The sequence below is a fragment of the Typopeltis vanoorti genome, chromosome 23 (genome assembly GCF_054136105.1).
Source record: "Typopeltis vanoorti isolate ZY-2024b chromosome 23, IOZ_Tvanoo_1.0, whole genome shotgun sequence".
In the NCBI taxonomy this organism is placed as follows: domain Eukaryota; kingdom Metazoa; phylum Arthropoda; class Arachnida; order Uropygi; family Thelyphonidae; genus Typopeltis; species Typopeltis vanoorti.
The window spans coordinates 44,147,203-44,164,768 of NC_143571.1; the positions used below are offsets into that span (position 1 = coordinate 44,147,203).

Here is a 17,566-nt window from a genome sequence, read left to right on the forward strand (position 1 = left end):
CCGCTTTTCCAATTTTTAACATTTTCCTTTGTCATTTTAACAAAACCGAATACAACTGTACAATTTCCTACTAAATAGTGATGGGATTTCATTCCTTTCTTCTTAATGAAAGTTTGTGAAAGATAATGCATGCCCTATACATTGACTCACATTATTACCACAACATGCAGTTTATGTGTTTCTAATATCCACACAAGGAAAGGAGCCAAAATCAACCATTCCACAGAACAAGCTACTACACCATTAACATGTTCTGCCAAAATAGTTACATAAAAAGATCTATGGCAATCAGTCAAAGAAAATTTTTCAATAAGACATTCAATACCATTCGATTTGCAAAAATGTCAGGACTCTCTAAAATCATTACTCAAAAACTACCTTTAAACTTCTGAACTCTGGGAATTCAGTTCTTTCAACAATCTATAAGTACTTCCTCGATCACACATACAGAGTTTACCAAACTTAACTGGCCTGCCTGACCAACCAAGCGGATATCATTTTCACAACCCAACTCATAGGCTCAAATCCTGCTATGGGCATAGATACTTGTGAATGGCTTCAGGTGGTGAGATGAATTTCAATGTCAGGTGTAATATTATTTTCCACCTGCTTACTGGAGACATGAAGTCCCAAGTGATGTTAAGTTATATAACTAGGCAGCAATAACTGAAAATGTTCCTGCAAAATGATATACTCACACCTGCATTTAGATTTAAATGAAATCATGCATTTAAATGTATATAAGATTTTGAGCATTTACTAAAGGTTTTTTTTTTGATGATGTTTTTTGATATATGGTACATCAGAACTACATCAGAAATGTGTTATTACTGCTTGTTTTGTATACTCTGTGTCACATCATAATTATTTAATTATATTCCTGTCCGCACGGTTAGCCTAGTGGCTTTGCGCTTCGCAACCATATACCTGGGGAAGGAGTGTCCTAGGTTTGATTCCCGTCGCCAACGTTATGAGCTTAAGGATCTTCCTCAGCCATGGCCAAGTTAGCCAGTCTTGGGCGTGGACAGCAGGGTTTTCCCTCCCAGTTTATCTGGGGTTTTTCATCCCGCAGGCAGGCAAACCAGTCCCATGAACACACAGATCTACAGCCATAAATACTTAACCCCCATGAGGGGGCTCAACTTGCCCCAATAGGGACGGGGGAGAAAAGGGAGGGAATTCCATACAAATAAATAAATAAATTATATTCCTAAATATTTTATCTTACTAACTTGTTCAACTATTTTCTATTTGATTTCTAATTTAGATCATCTTATGGATTCTCTAATGGCTGCTATAATTTTAGTTGTTTTTTTTTTTCTGCTGCATTACTAATTTGATTATTAACTATTGATTTCTCCTTTTCGTTAAATGGATCATTTAGCATTTACCCTGTTTGCTGGTTGTTACATGGCTTATACTTTTGTAATTCAAATTTCAGTTTTATGTACATGCTGAAGATGTTCATTCCAAATCCTTTGTGCATTATTTTTTTTATTGAGAATTATCATCATTGATTTCCTGATATGTATATCCTCAAGGGGGATGTTCAGGCTACTATGACAGCACTACATAATTAAGCAAACTTTGTTTGCTTACACATGGATAAAGGATTAAACCAAGTATATAATTTCTTGGTATTTAATTTATAGTATAACCAAGTGGAAAAACTTCCAACAAATCTCTAATCCAGAGTATTTTAATAATAAGATGACACCTTTTTGGCTACTCATATATAAAAATATGACTTTGCATTACTTCCACCTTAGTATCACCTCTGGGTCTGGTTCCCATGGATGAGACCTCAATAAAGGTTGAAACCGGTCTGGGTAGTGACCCTTTCCATAACGCACAGCATTATACATGTCTGCAAGGATATGTGCTTTGCATTATGGGGTACTAAGGCAAGTGATGTGAAGTCATTAGCTTCAGTATACGTTTCCCCTGTCCTGAAAATACTTTAGGCACAAACTTAATCATTTATACATATGCTTATACTTGGATAAAGGATTAGACCAGGTACATAATTTCTTGGTATCTTTAATTTATAGTATAACCAAGTGGAAAAACTTCCCATAACTATTTGCATAAAGTGTTTTTCTCCAGAAACCATAAAAGCCAAGAATTAACCATTTTTATAAATCATGCACAAGCAACTGGTCAGAGCAACTGGATGATAGTTATATATTGGCTTAGGAAAGGCAATATAGTAACCTTTCACTTCTTCTTTTCAGCCATTTTCTGTCCACTGCTGGACGAAGGTCTCCTCCAGTTCTTTCCAACTTTCTCTGTTCTTGGCAATGGTTGACCAATTTTTCCCAACAAATTTTGACAGTTCATCACTCCACCTTCTTTTAGGACGTCCTCGGCCTAATTTCCCTTCTTTTGGAATCCAGTTCATTACTATAGTGGTCCATCGTGCATCTTCTCTCCTGGATAGATGTCCGGCACATTTCCATTTTAGTCGCTTATGGTGAAGAATAATGTCAGTGATGTGAGTCTGGCTTCTTATCCAGGTGTTTCACTTCTTATCTTTTAATGTGATACCTAGCATCAACCTCTCCATTTTTCTTTGAGCTGTTGTTAGTTTATTTGCCAGTGCTTTTGTTAGCGACCAAGTTTCACAACCTTATGTGATGACTGGAAGTATACACTGGTTAAATGTCTTCCTTTTTAAACAGAGGGGGACATCACTGTTTTGAAAAATGCTTTTCAATTTTCTGAATGCACCCCAGGCAAGTTGAACTCTCCTATTTATTTCCTTTTGGAGTCCACAGTTTAGATCAATGAGATGACCTATATATATGAAGAGACTTTTTCCAAGAAATTGTTTTCTATTATTATGTTTTTTGGTGTTACAAAATGATTAAACATGATTTTAGTTTTTTCTCTGTTTATTTTTAGACCAAATTTTCTGCTTTCATGATATAGGTCTTCTGGAGTGTTTGCAAAAATTATGATATCATCTGCATATCTTAGGTGTGTTCAGTTTCTGTTATTAATTTTTATACCAAGGTTTGTCCAGTTTATATTATTAAATATTTCTTGAAGGACTGCTGTAAAGATTGTAAAGATAACCTTTCACTAGGAATCCAAAAATATGCTCTCATCGAAAATTCTGTTATAAATTTGCAGCAGTTGATCCATGGCAGATAGTGACAAAGGTTTGTTATGTTTCCAACAGCGGTCAGGAAACATTTAAGCAAAGCCATTTAATTTCTTCTTTAGTCTACTGTCTGTTTTATTCTTCCATACCATTCAAAGGAAACAGATTTTTGTTTTTCTGCTTTGCATTTTTCAACAAGGAACTCTGAGAGGATAAGAAGTAATGTTCTAGCAAGAAATCATCCAAGTGGGCCAACAAATGTTATTGGATCTCCATTCTAGAATCCCAAACAACGATTATGTTACAGGATGGAGCTGGTAAGTATCTGGATTTCTTTTTTCTTTTATCCCAGACTTCTTTACTGTTGCTCTCACTTGTTGTTGAAGATATATATATTGGATCCAGGATTGTTTTTGGCTCTGACAACGAATGAACCTTGCTCGGGCTTGAGCACATTTGAAATCAACTACGTTTGTTGTTGTTGTTGTTGGGGGGGGGTATCTGTGGAAGCTTTCATCCATGCTTTCTTCTGATCTTCTCTAGCTGCTGTGCAATCATGATTTCACCATGGCTTACAGAAAAGTGGAAACCAACTAGATGTTTTAGGAACTGCAGTTGTAACTTGTATAAACCACTGTCATGTGGTTGACTGCACCACTGAAAGCATATGAGCTAACTGTCACAGAACTGAATTCTTCCAAAGTTGAGAAGGTGGGTCAGTCAGCTTGCTAACTTTCCACCGTAATAACCATGATATAGTAAATGGTTGCCAATGAAAATGGCTGATATCATGGGGAAATGGTCACTCCATACAAGTTGTCTTCAGTTTCTCACTTGAACAGTGAGAAGAGGGAGGATGAGCAGAATAGCAGTGAATGTTCAGGTAAACATGTGGAAGGTGTTACTTCCTGCATTCAAGAGAGAGAGAGATTGCTGTGGTCAAGCATACACTCCACAACTCTTCCTCTGATGTTTGTTCAGGCACAGTCCACAAAGTGTAGTGTCTATTTAAATCCCTCATTAAAAGTAAAGGGAATGGTAACTGCAATATAACATCAAGGTCATTTTTAGAAAAACCTGCAGCACAAGGAAGAATGATATAACAAACTGTTACTAAAATTCCAACTGAAATTCAGATGAGCTTCTCCCAACTTTAACATGTGATATGTTACCATAATTCATAAGGATGGAGTGGGCCTGCTTACATAGATGTTACCATCCTTGTGAGTAACTATACCCCCCTTCTAGCAAGTTCCACTTAATACCAATGTGGAAGCAGGGAGAAGCTCATGTTAGAGGCTTAATGGAGTGAAACAGAACTAAGAAAAGATTAAACATGTTATTTAATTCTTCCAATATTTCATCTCAGTTATTGAGACATTGTCAGGGATTACAATATGAGACTTGTAACAAACACACAAAGGCGACACAAAACTTAGTGAAACATGTAGATGAAAGACTAGATTCCTAACTTGGCAGGGCACCTGTTGGCAGCCTAGGATGTAAACTGGGATCTTGAAAACTTTCCCATATTTTCGAAAATGTTTCAAAAATTCCAAAAATAGTCTTTCTCTTCTAAATTTACTGTGATGGAACATGTTGGTCTTTTTCCAAGTGATTCTATGAATTGTATCTAAAGCATAGTCAACAAATACCAACTGACAATAATCATGACTGCAGATGTATTTTTTGTGTTCTTCCAAGCAGCTGTTGGCTAAACTTCCTGTCTTTCCATAGTAGGCCAACTTGCAAGAACAGGGCACTTTATTTATAAACTCCAGATACAGAGAGAAGAGGGAGCTGATCTTTAGTAGAACATATGAAGGTAGCAAGCTTTTGATGGGGCTTGAAAGACATGCAGATTGTATTTCTTTAAGATTTTACCCAATTTTTTTGTTGAAATTCCTCGGACATACAGAATGATGGTAGCATTATTAAAATCTTTCTGAAGAGAAGGTAGAGGTGTTTTTTTTTTTTTTTTTCCCAAATACTGTTGGAACCATAGCCATTAGTAAGAAGGTGCAGTGTATATGAATAAATTCTACTGTAAGAGATGATTCACTGAAACAAAGGTCAAGGCTCTATTGGTTAGTGTTTTAATGATACCACATTGCTGATGGGGGGGGGGGTGAGAAAGTTCTGTCTACCTGTGTGTGGAGATGGGTTCCTGTATAATGAGAAGTATACAGGTTATCATTGGATAGGTGTGTTACCAAGATGTCTAAAGAAAGGCTATGGTTCTTTTTCCATGGCAAACTGGATTCTAATGTGAAACCTAGGGATATAAGAGAGGAAAGAGGAAAAAATCAAATGGAGAACATATCATCAACATATCTTAACCAAATAGTAGTTCTGAGAGGGGATGAGTTAAGAGCTTATTTTTCAAAAAATTCCATAAAAAAATTAGAAAGGGATGGTGAGAGTGAACAAACCATAGATTACCCTCCCCCCTATTTGTTTATAAATTTCATGTTTCCAAGAGAAATAGTCAGAATGGAGAGCAAAGGAAAATAGATCAGTAATATCATGATAACTAATAATTAAGGAATTGACAGCGTACACTAGAAATATAAATTAAAAACAACTATAATAAATACTTTGCGATATTTTGGCAATGCCACGTTACCATCTTCTTGGGAACTTAAAATAAAGAACAGGTGCACGCAAGTGCTACATAACAGCAAATGAGAAACGAAGCAAGGAAGCTACCGCTTTCGTAAAGTCCTGATGGTGCCCCCTGGCAGGTTATATTGGTAATTATTGGCCTTTGGGCTGAAGTTTTTCTGATATATGTTTCTCAAATTTGGGGCAGTCTTATTCACCCAAATTTGTTGAGGTTTGGCATGTTCCTAAGGGCTGAGGCTGATTCCATGAATAGTCTTTCATATTTGAACTTGCTGCGGTGTATTACTGTGGCTTTCTTACACCTTATTCTGTGGCAGGTATCCAGAGCATGGTCTGCAAGCCCAGAGCAACTGTACTGGTGAAATCGGATGTAGTCCTTGTGTTCTGAGATTCTGATATTTGCTGTCCTGCCTGTTTGGCCAAAGTAGGACAATTTACAGCTGCACGGGACCTGGTATATGCCAGGTAGGTCTAGGGGAAGCGATTGGTCTTTAGTGGAGCGGATAAGGGATGCCAATTTTCTATGTGGTCTGTAACAGGTGGTTAAGTCATGTTTTTTTAGGATTTTGTTGATTTAATTTATATTTCTAGTGTACGCTCAATTCCTTAATTATTAGTTATCATGTTTAACCAGTATAAGCCTTTCAACAAGAATTACGATCATTCACGGAGATTCCTTCACACGCAAGGGCCGCCATTACGGCAAACTGAAGCTGAAGTTATCCAGACAACTGAATCGTCTGCCCTTCCTAAAATGCTGCCGGGATAACCAGTTAATCCCAAATTGTGTAAAATTGAAGCGCCGTTTCGTTTCACAGAAAGCTCTCCATATCTACAACCGGGCAAGCCAGGCTTTACTTCAGGAGCAAATTACTGCTACACGTGGTTCCCTAGCCGACATAAACAGGGCTATTTTAGCGTTAGAGGATGAGCTTTCAAATACGCTTAATCACGAACTTTGGTCAATGCTACATGACGTCTCATGTACTGCAGCAAACAAAGAATTCGAACGAATACAGAGTCGACATATCAACAAGTTTGATAAACTAAAAAAGAACTTGACGTCCAAACAAAAACTACAAACCAACTGTAATTAACCTTTTGTCAGTTACCTTGAAGCCTGAAGCACTCAACGCTCTGTCACGTGGTCACAACTTCGCCATTGCTCCTAGGAAATTACTGGCCGAGGAATTCATGATCCAGATTGAACGCGGGATTCGCCACCTTCCAAACCATATTGCCAACGATATTAGATTGGATGTAGCCTGTGTTCTCACAAAAGCAAAACCACCAAAAATCAACATATCCATTAGTGAATACAAGTCACTACAAAAATTGAAGAAAAACAAAGAAATAGTTATCACCAAAGCAGATAAGGGGAACGCCACTGTGGTACTCAATCATAATGACTACACAGGTAAGCTTAAGGCTTTACTATTAGATCGAGCTACTTACCTCCCTACTGAATACAATCCCACCAACTCACAAATTAGAAAAATCTATAGGCTCCTTAAGAAGGTTACTTCTTGGCTTGTGGAGATTACTAACAGACTAAAACCATATAACTCTAGACCCCCCCCCAACGTATATATAGGCTCCCAAAAATACACAAAGAAAATGTGCCATTACGTTCCATAGTGGATGGCATTGATTCCCCCACTTACAAACTAGCTAAGTATTTAGCCAAAGCGTGCTCACACTATACTGGCAATACACCATCACACATAAAAAAAACTCAGCCCACTTCAAAGCCAGTATAGAAAACCTTACACTCCAACATAATGACATATAATGGTTAGTTTTGACGTCTCCTCCTTATTCACAAATATCCCACTCAAAGAAACCTTAGAGCTAATCCAAGCTAAATTTCCTCCCGATATCCCCCTCAGCCCTATTTCAGTTCACAATGAACTCAGGCTACTTCGTTTGGCAGGAAAAATTCTACAAACAGATAGAGGACAGCCATGGGTTCACCACTTTCCCCGCCTTTGGCCAACTTCTTTATGGAGACTTTTGAAGAGAAAGCCTTAAACTCAGCCCCACAAAAACCTACCATATAGCTTCGCTATGTTGATGATGTATTCACTATTTGGCCACATTGCCTGGCTACACTCCTCTCCTTCTTAACACACTTAAACAACCAACAGCCTAGAATCAAGTTCACCCTAGAAAAAGAGAAAAACAATAGCCTCCCCTTCCTAGACACACTAGTCACCCGCCAGCCGGATGGAACCTTGGTTTTCTCAGTTTATAGAAAACCCAACCATACAGGCAGATACATTCACCAACAATCCCCCCCCACACACACACAACAATATGGAGTTATTAAGACATTATTCAACAGGGCAAAACTTATCTGTTCAAATGATCAAGCCCTAACCACTGAACTAAATCACATCCTTAACACTTTCTCAGCCAATGGCTACCCCACCCCCCATAAAATCCAAAAAATACTTAAACCAGTTATCCACAACCCACCTCTACCCCTTTACAAAAAAGATTACTCTAAATCCATCACCATCTCCTACATCCGAGGCACCTCGGAAAAAATCAATAAAATCCTAAAAAAACATGACTTAACCACCTGTTATAGACCACGTAGAAAATTGGCATCCCTTATCCGCTCCACTAAAGACCAACCACTTCCCCTAGACCTACCTGGCATATACCAGGTCCCGTGCAGCTGTAAATTGTCCTACTTTGGCCAAACAGGCAGGACAGCAAATATCAGAATCTCAGAACACAAGGACTACATCCGATTTCACCAGTACAGCCGCTCTGGGCTTGCAGACCATGCTCTGGATACCCGCCACAGAATAAGGTGGAAGAAAGCTACAGTAATACACCGCAGCAAGTTCAAATATGAAAGATTTTTCATGGAATCAGCCTCAGCCCTTAGGAACATGCCAAACCTCAACAAATTTGGGTGCATAAGACTGCCCCAAATTTGGGAAACATATATCAGAAGAACTTCAGCCCAAAGGCCAATAATTACCAATATAGCCTACCAGGGGTCACAATCAGGACTTTAGGAAAGCGGTAGCTTCCTTGCTTCGTTTCTCATTTGCTGTTATGTAGCACTTGCGTGCACCTGTTCTTTATTTTAAGTTCCCAAATTACCGAAATATCGGAAAGTATTTATTCAAGTTGTTTTTAATTTATATTTCTAGTGAATGCCGTCAATTCCTTAATTATTAGTTATCATGTGTAACGAGTGTATAAGCCTTTCAACACGAATCAGTAATATCAGGAAGAAAAACTTTTCTATATGTGATAAGGTGTCATTTAAGGGAATATTGATGAACAGTGAGGTGATATCAAAGCTAACTAAAATATTAGTAATAATTACATTAAATTCTGAATGGAAGTTTTAAAATAGGTTTTTTTATACAGAAAGTGGTATGACTAGTAAGCGAGTAAGAAAGCTCACTAACTGTTTTGCTAATTTACAGCAATTTTTGCTAATCTGTAGCATCTATTATAGGTCTTGGGGGGGGGGGGGTGCATCTTTAGTAATCCTTATCCAGCAGACACAAGAACTGAAGGGTTTGAGTTCTTTTGTGATTTCAGGAGGCCAGGAAGAAACTTTTTTAGAACAGACTTTTCAATTTTTTATCTGAGATTTGGTGGGATTGTAATCTAAAAGTCTATATGTGGAACAATCTCTGATAAAGATGTCCATTTTTCTATTGTATTCACTGGTATTAAGAACAGTAGCACTCCCCTTAACAGCTCTGGTGACAATTATACTGATATTTTTGTGTAATTACTTGAGAGCACTGAACTGGCAAAAAGACAGATTTCCTTTAGGAGACAAAGACTGAGAAAGAATGCTGGCAATGCCAAGCCTAATATTGTAGCTATTTCTGGAGTTAAGTTATGATACTGCATTCAATGTTGAAGATCAGATGTAATACCAGTACTTGCTTAACAATACCAAATAACTATAAAATAGAAGTTGAGTGATATGTGGAGTTGATGCCACTTAGATGAGCATAAGTCTCCTAGCAGAACAATAATAATCATTTAAAATATACTGAACACACTTCAGCAATTACATGCAAGGGTATAATGTAGATATAAAACTCAACTTACTTGAGGTATTCACTAGAAGTCTTGCTGCAACATTGCGTGTTCCAGCTGAATTCGTAGCTACACACTGATAAATACCAGAATCAGATGTTACTGTCTGTGAAATTACTAGAATATTTCCAGTTTTTAGCTTGATACGACCATTGATGTATAATGGTACACCATCCTTAAGCCAATGAACAGATGGAGTAGGAATGCCTTCAACTGTGCATTCAAAACGAGCTGTCTGTACAGTGGGTTTCACTTGGCTTTCAGGATACTTTAAAAAATCAGGAGGAACTTTAAGATGGGGGGAAAGAGGGAGAGAGAGAGGGGGGGAAGAAGAAAGAATATTAAACAAAATATTCATTTCCAAACAATATAATACATTAAAGTTATGCAAGGTAATGATCAAGAAAATGTTATAATACATCTTATAACATTTTCAACACATCAGAAAATAAGAAAAATTAAATGCTATAATTTCTCAATATCATCCATATTTATTTATCTTACCCTCCTTTAGAAGTCAGTAAAATGAAATAGGGAACATAAAAGATGGTATAACATTTCATCAAGGGTATGAACTGAACTACTACCACAAATTTTCTAAGTAACCTAACCTAATATCGCTAAAGTAATAAATGAGCCTTCTTAAAATATTCAAGAATTTTTACCTGCATGCATGAACATTATCTGCATGCATAATGGAATTAAGTGCTGTATGCTCCACTTATGACAACATACAAGGATGGTCTGAAAAGTTCTTGGCCCCGACCATAGATGGCAACACTACTGGCAATTTTTTTTTTTTTCTAAGTTGTACATCCGTCCTAAACATCCATGTGAAATTGCAAATCATTTCATCAAGTAGTTTGTGTTTATACAGTTATCTGTATCCCTTGAAATGGATAAAACTGACTATCGTGCAGTTATAAAATTCTTTGTAAAAGAAGGTTTACCGAAAAAAAAATTCATTCGAAGTTCATAAAAGTTTATGGGCACTCTTCTCCTTCGTTTTCAACAATTAAGAAATGGGCTGCCAAGTTTAAACATGGCCATACCAGCTTTGAAGATGATCCATGTGAAGGACATCCAAAAAGTGTAACAACACCAGCAATTATTGATCAAGTGCACGATATGGTATTGGATGACTGGCAAGTCAAAGCACGTGAAATTGCTGAGACTATAGGCATTTCAAAAGAATGTGTAGGATATATTTTGCATGAAGAATTGCAATTGAAAAAGCTTTGTGCAAGATGGGTGCCGTGCTTGCTCATAGCAGATCAAAAACGCACTCGCATGAAAATCTCTGAACAATGCTTGACAAAAATAAAACTGATTTTGTGCATTGATTTATTACTATGGATGAGACTTGGATTCACCATTACACAACAGAATCCAAACAGCAATCAAAACAGTGGACAGAAGCCAGTTGTTCAGTGCCAAAGACAAAGTAGGTTCCATAAGCAAGAAAGGTCATGGCATCTGTGTTTTGGGATGCTAAGGGCATTTTGTTCATTAATTATCTGAAAAGGTTAAAACAATAACCGGGGAATATTATTCAGATCTTTTAACCAGACTAGATGAAAAAATTCGTGAGAAAAGACCAAGTTTGCACAGAAGAAGAAAAAATCATCTTTCATCAGGAAAATGCACCTGCCTACAAAGGTGTTTTGGCAATGGGAAAATTAAGGGAATCTCCACTATGAATTGTTGGAACATCCACCCTATTCCCCAGATTTGGCTCCCTCTGACTTCTATCTCTTCCCAAAACTAAAACTCTTCCTCTTTTTAGAGGAAGAGTTTTAGAGGGGTATAGAGAGGTATTTTGCAGATCTTACTGAGAACCACTACAGGGATGGGAAAATGGCGCTGGAGCATTGCAAGAATAAATGTATCAGTCTTAAGGGAGATTATGTTGAAAAATAAAAGTTTTGAAATTATAAATTCGTTTTTTCATTGTTAGGCCTAGAACTTTTCAGACCACCCTCGTAACTAAGATCATGTTAACATCAATGCTTGTCTATAGATGTATTCTAAAGCTAATTTGCAGAATGAGAGAAAAGCAGGAAACAGTCATCATAAATTAAAGATACCAAGACATTATATTCTTGGTTTAATCTTTTATCCAAGTGTAAGCATACAATTTTTTGTGTGAAGTAACTTCAAGACTGGGCAACTCATATATAGAGACTAATGACTTCACATTACTTCCTTAGTATTCCATAATGCAAAGCACATATCCATACAGACACTAAATGTTGGAAGGGCCAGTTCTGACATTTATTGAAGTGGAACGGCATGTTCAAAACCTCCAAATCTCCAAAAATTTGGAACTGATGACCTTTATACAGCCACTGTCCAAAGTAGCTGACAACTAATCAACACCAAAGGGACATTGTCTGGAATCTATTAATCTCTACCTGATAACCAAGCCAAACCTCAGTCAAGCACATCCAGAGGAAATTCGCTATAGCACCAGGCCTTCATTCAGCGAGGCAGCAGACAGGCCACCAGAGTGCATGGGCTTACTGTTCTTTTTGATGAACAAGCATAAGTCTTAAAAGAGCAAAAGCTCTTTACTCTTGTGGAATCACACTCATCAAGAGCCAGACCAAGGAAAGCTTTCAACCTCAATAAATTGAGGTCTCATCAGTGGGAGTCGGACCCAGAAGTGATACCAAGTTTGAAGTAATGCAGAAGTCATATTTCCATATACAAGTAGCTAAAAGATGTCACACCTTACGATTAAATACTCTGAATTAGAGATAGATGTTGAAAGTTTTTCAACTTGGTTATATTATAAATTAAAGGTGCCAAGAAATTACATTCTTAGATTAATCCTTTATCCAAGTGTAAGCAAACATAGCTTTGCAGATCTGTAAGGATATGTGCTTTGCATTATGGGATATTAATACAAGTGATGTGTAGTCATTTAGTCTCTATATACGAGCTGTCCAATCATGAAGTTACTTCACGTGCAAACTTTGTTTGCTTAGACTTGGATAAAAGAAGAAAAATAATATAATTTCTTGACATCTTTAGTTTATGATATAACCATGTGTTAACACTTCCAACAACTATCTCTAACCCAGAGTATTTTAATAATAAGTTGACACCTTTTGGCTACTAGTATATGAAAATATGACTTCTGCATTACTTCAAACTTGGTATCATTTCTGGGTCTGGCTCCCACTAATGAGACCTGAATAAAGGTGAGACTGGTCTGCATAGTGGCCCTTGCTTAATGCATAGCATTATACATGACTGTAAGAATATGCGTTGCATTATGGGATACTAAGGCAATTGATGTAAAGTCATTAGCCTCTACATACTAGTCGCCCTGCCATAAAGTTACTTCATGTGCAAACTTTTTTTTGCTTACACTTGGATAAAAGATGAAACCAAGAATATAATTTCCTACTACCACTATACGTAAAATCCACGACCAGTTTTAAATCCGCATGTCCCATATCTTTTATAATTACAATAGAATGCTTACATGGATTTTCCACAAACAAAGTTTGAAACAAAGGATTACATGCTGCAAGCACTATTTTATGAGCTTTCAAACTTAATCCTTCCCATGCTAAAGTTACATCAACAAGCAATTGATTAGAAAGCAAGCACTTATACACCAGGTAAACTTTGCACCAGAAGATGTATAATGACATGTATAATACTATGCAGACATAATGCATAGTATTATACATTTACGTACGGAGAAGTGCTTTGCATTATGGGAGATACTGAGACAAGGAGTAACGAGAGCTTGGTCCACCTTCACTGCAAGTTGCCTCAGTCCTGAAGATACTTCAGGTAAAATTTTGTTTGCTTATACTTGGATAAAGGATTAAACTAAATTCATTATAGTCTAACCAAGTGGAAAATAAACTTCCAACAACTTTCTCTAAATCCAGAATAATTTAATAATAAGGTGGTACACCTTTTGGCAACTCGTATAAGTAAATATGACCTCTCCATTGCTTCTGCCTTAGTATCACCACTTCTGGGTCTGGCTCCCAACGAGACCTCAATAAAGGTCGAAACCGGTCTGAGTAGTGGCCCTTCCTTTAATGCATAGCATTATACGTGGGCTGTTCAATAAGTAATAAGACTAATTTTACTGTGGCGAAACCACTCATCACAATATTAATTTCTGTGGAATAAAGAAATGTTGCTGTCTCTGTATTAACAAAAGAGGTTGATAGATGGCGTATACGAGCTGATGTGCCAGAGTTTCATGTGACTAAACGCAAGCTCGTTTCGGCACGCCTACGAGGCGTGACCAGTCTTCAAAATGGAAGCGTCCTTGGAACAGCATTATGCGATTAAATTTTGTATGTGTTTGCGAAAATCGGCATCGGACGCTTTTAACATGATACGTGAAGCTTTCCACGATGAGGCAATATCGAAGGCAAGTGTTTTTCGCTGGCACAAAACTTTTAAGGAAGGAAGGCAAAATGTGGAAGATCTTGAACGTGAGGGAAGACCTTCAACGTCCATCACAGAGACAATGATCAACACGGCAGCGATTATCATCAAGCACGTCAAAAGGAAGCGTCCATTGCTGAAGAATGGCTTCTTATTGCACCATGATGATGCAAGGCCACATATTGCTGGTTGTGTAGTGGATGTTTTGCAGAAGAACAACACAGATATCCTACCACACCCTCCATACAGTCCTGATCTCGCTCCGTGTGATTTCTGGCTGTTTCCTCAGCTCAAGAAACCACAAAGAGGCCGCCATTTCAAAAGCAACAAAGCATGTGTAAAAGCTGGGGAGGCGGTTTTGAAAGAACTCTCAAAAAACGGACTTTCACATGTGTTTAAGAAGTGGACACAACGTTGGGACAAATGCATCGTGTCTCACGGTAGTTACTTCGAAAAAGACCATGTAAATGATGACGATCAAAAGTAATCTGTTTTCTGTATAAATATAGTCTTATTACTTATTGAACAGCCTATGTACATGTCCACAAGGAGATGTGCTTTGCATTATGGGAGATATTGAGACAAGGAGTGATGAAAGCTTGGTCCACCTTTACTACGAGTTGCCTCAGTCCTGAAGATATTTCGGGTGCAAACTTTGTTTGCTTACACTTGGATAAAGGATTAAACTAAATTTATTATAGTCTAACCAAGTGGAAAATAAACTTCCAACATTTTTGTGAATAACTTTATTGATAGTATTTTTGCTATAGCCATTAGTTCTAAATGTATTGCTAAATATTTTGTATAATTAGTATAGTATCAGATTTGTAAGTATCGAATCGTTGTTGTTAAGCCTAATCTCGCTATTGTGGGCTGTAGGCTGGTTTTAAGGTGTATTTCCCTTTAAAACGAAAACATTTTATCGAAAGATGTTATTTTATAGAGTGTAATACCCAGTTAGATGCTCCTCTGAAGTTGTGCATATAAGTTTTTGTGTTGAGTATTCTTGGATTGTTTATTGGTTTGTATTTGGTATAGTATCAGATGTGTAAGTATTAGATATTTGTTAAGCCTAACCTTGCTATATCTCTCATTTTGTACATTTACTTAATGGATAAATTTTGGTTTAATTATATTATATGTTATTTTTTATGAGAAGACATGAAAATGGCAACAAAGTTGCTTTTGAAGTGAAATAATCATTAGGCCACATGTTCAACATGTATCAGTGCTTGCTGTCTAATCAATCACATGTTGATGTAACTAAGTTTAAAAGCTCATAAAATAGTGCTTGCAGCATGTAGTCCTTTGTTTGCAAAAAATCCATGTAAGCATCCTATTGTAATTGTGAAAGATGGAATATGCAGATTTAAAAGTGATTGTAGATTTTGTGTATAGTGGTGAAGTTAGTGTATCTCATGATCATTTACCTGAACTTCCGAAAACTGCTGAAATGCTTAAGGTAAACGGCCTTGTACAAATAACTGGCATTAATTGGCAAGGTTGTAAGGATGATCAAATTTCATCACATGTGAATGAACTGGAATCATCACATTCTGAAGCCTTGCTGGATGCTGGAAAGATGGAGGAGTCTGATCAAATTTCGGAACACGTGAACGAATCAGATTCATGGCATGCTGAAGAAGATGGTGGCAATGTGACATCTGCTACTTTGTTGTCTGCTGGATGCTGGGATTGTGGAGGAGTCTATGTTTGGTGGTAGATAATTTTAGGTGGAGTCCTTCGAGTCGAAAGAAGTTGTCCATGCCTTATTGCCTAAGGATATTTCTAAGGGATCTGAATATGTAGAGGTAAAGGAAAAATTATCAATAAATGACCATCCACAGATCCTGGTATCCATTCCTTTGGCAGATCTGAAATGAGAGATTACACCGAGAGCCCAATGCTGCTAGTTCAACACTAATTAGCCTTCTCTTGGTGCCTTGTGAGGGAAACTTGCATGAGAACAAGTGTAGTTCTAATAGGAAGAAAGATAACAGAAAAGAGAAACTTTAATAAAAAACAGAAGAGGACTTCCAAATCGAAGGATGCTATTTTATATGGTGGTAGCAAAGATACTGAGTCAACTGTCGGTGGACTCGGTATCTTTTGGTTAATCCTACTTTGACTTTGAAAACTTGGTTAGAGAAGAAGTTATCCATAAGACCAAAGTTGTACATTTCTTTCAATATTTCACTCCAAGCTATGCCATATCACACACTTCTCCCATATCAAAGAAAACCGATGCTAATTGCTTGCGCTCAGGAAAGCATCTTCTGTAATGGATACTTCCAGTCAGATTAACAATCTAATGTAGAGTGATGTTTTTGGAAGCTACTTGTGTCTTAGAAAAAGGTTGTTCCTCAAAGTGTTAACCATTTTTTTTCCCCACAGGAAAGAAGTAGCTAATCTGAGCAACCAAGTGATAATGTGTTGGTATTTCTGGATCCTTACCTGGCTTTGGAAAGACAATAATAATTATTTTTGCCAGGATTCTGGAAATTCATTCTCACAGAAAATTCTGTTTAATACAGAGCAGTTGATCCATGGAAGATCTTGACAGATGTTTACCAATGTAATAATGGATTAGATTGGCCTATCTGGTCCTACAGCAGTTGGTGGACATTAAAACAAAGGAGCTTTCAGTTCTTTCTTGAATGGCCTGTTGTAATCTTCCAAGCTGTTTGAAATAATCAGAATCTGATGTTTTCTGTTTTGCTTTTTCAGCACTAGGAGTTCTGTGGGAATAAGAGGATGTAGTCTGTTTTGGCATAACTTTCACAGTATTAACAATTGCTTTTTGTTGAGAAATGGCATGTCCATTTTGTTCTAGGATCAAAGAAGGGAAAATAAAATATCAGCCCTTCATTTTCCATATTTTATCCCTCTTTACTGTTTCTTGAGCTAGTGGTGATGTGATTTGGATCAAGTCTATTTGGCTCTGAGGGTAAATATACTGTGGTTGGGCACGAGCACATTTGAAAGTCAATTAAGTTTCATGTTATGAGGTAGTGAGATATCTGCAGAAATTACACCCCAAGCTTTGTGTTGGGCTTTCTATGGCTGATGAAGATGGCTTTCTGAATTCTGCTATGATTTGGAGAAAGGCAGAAAGCAATTTAATATTTTGCATACTGCAGTCATGGCAGCTTGTATTATACTCTAATATGATTCATTGCTTCGTTAATAGAAGAGCTGACCAATGCAAAATAAAATTATGTAAAGGACGGGATACTCCATCGCAATATCTGTCATGGGATACATGATTGATCATGTAAGAGTGGATATCAGGAAAATGAAGCCCATAAATCAACAATGAAAATAGGG

At 37.2% G+C, this 17,566-nt stretch overlaps 1 protein-coding gene across 1 annotated transcript in view; it reads right to left on the bottom strand.

Moving 5' to 3' along the window:
- LOC150093808 (protogenin-like) overlaps positions 1–17,566 on the bottom strand; it is a 497,946-nt gene that overhangs the window by 313,677 nt on the left and 166,703 nt on the right. The window contains exon 8 of the mRNA XM_090412521.1: positions 9,827–10,102. Coding sequence (XP_090268647.1) covers positions 9,827–10,102 — 276 coding nt within the window. The remainder of the gene's footprint in view (positions 1–9,826; positions 10,103–17,566) is intronic.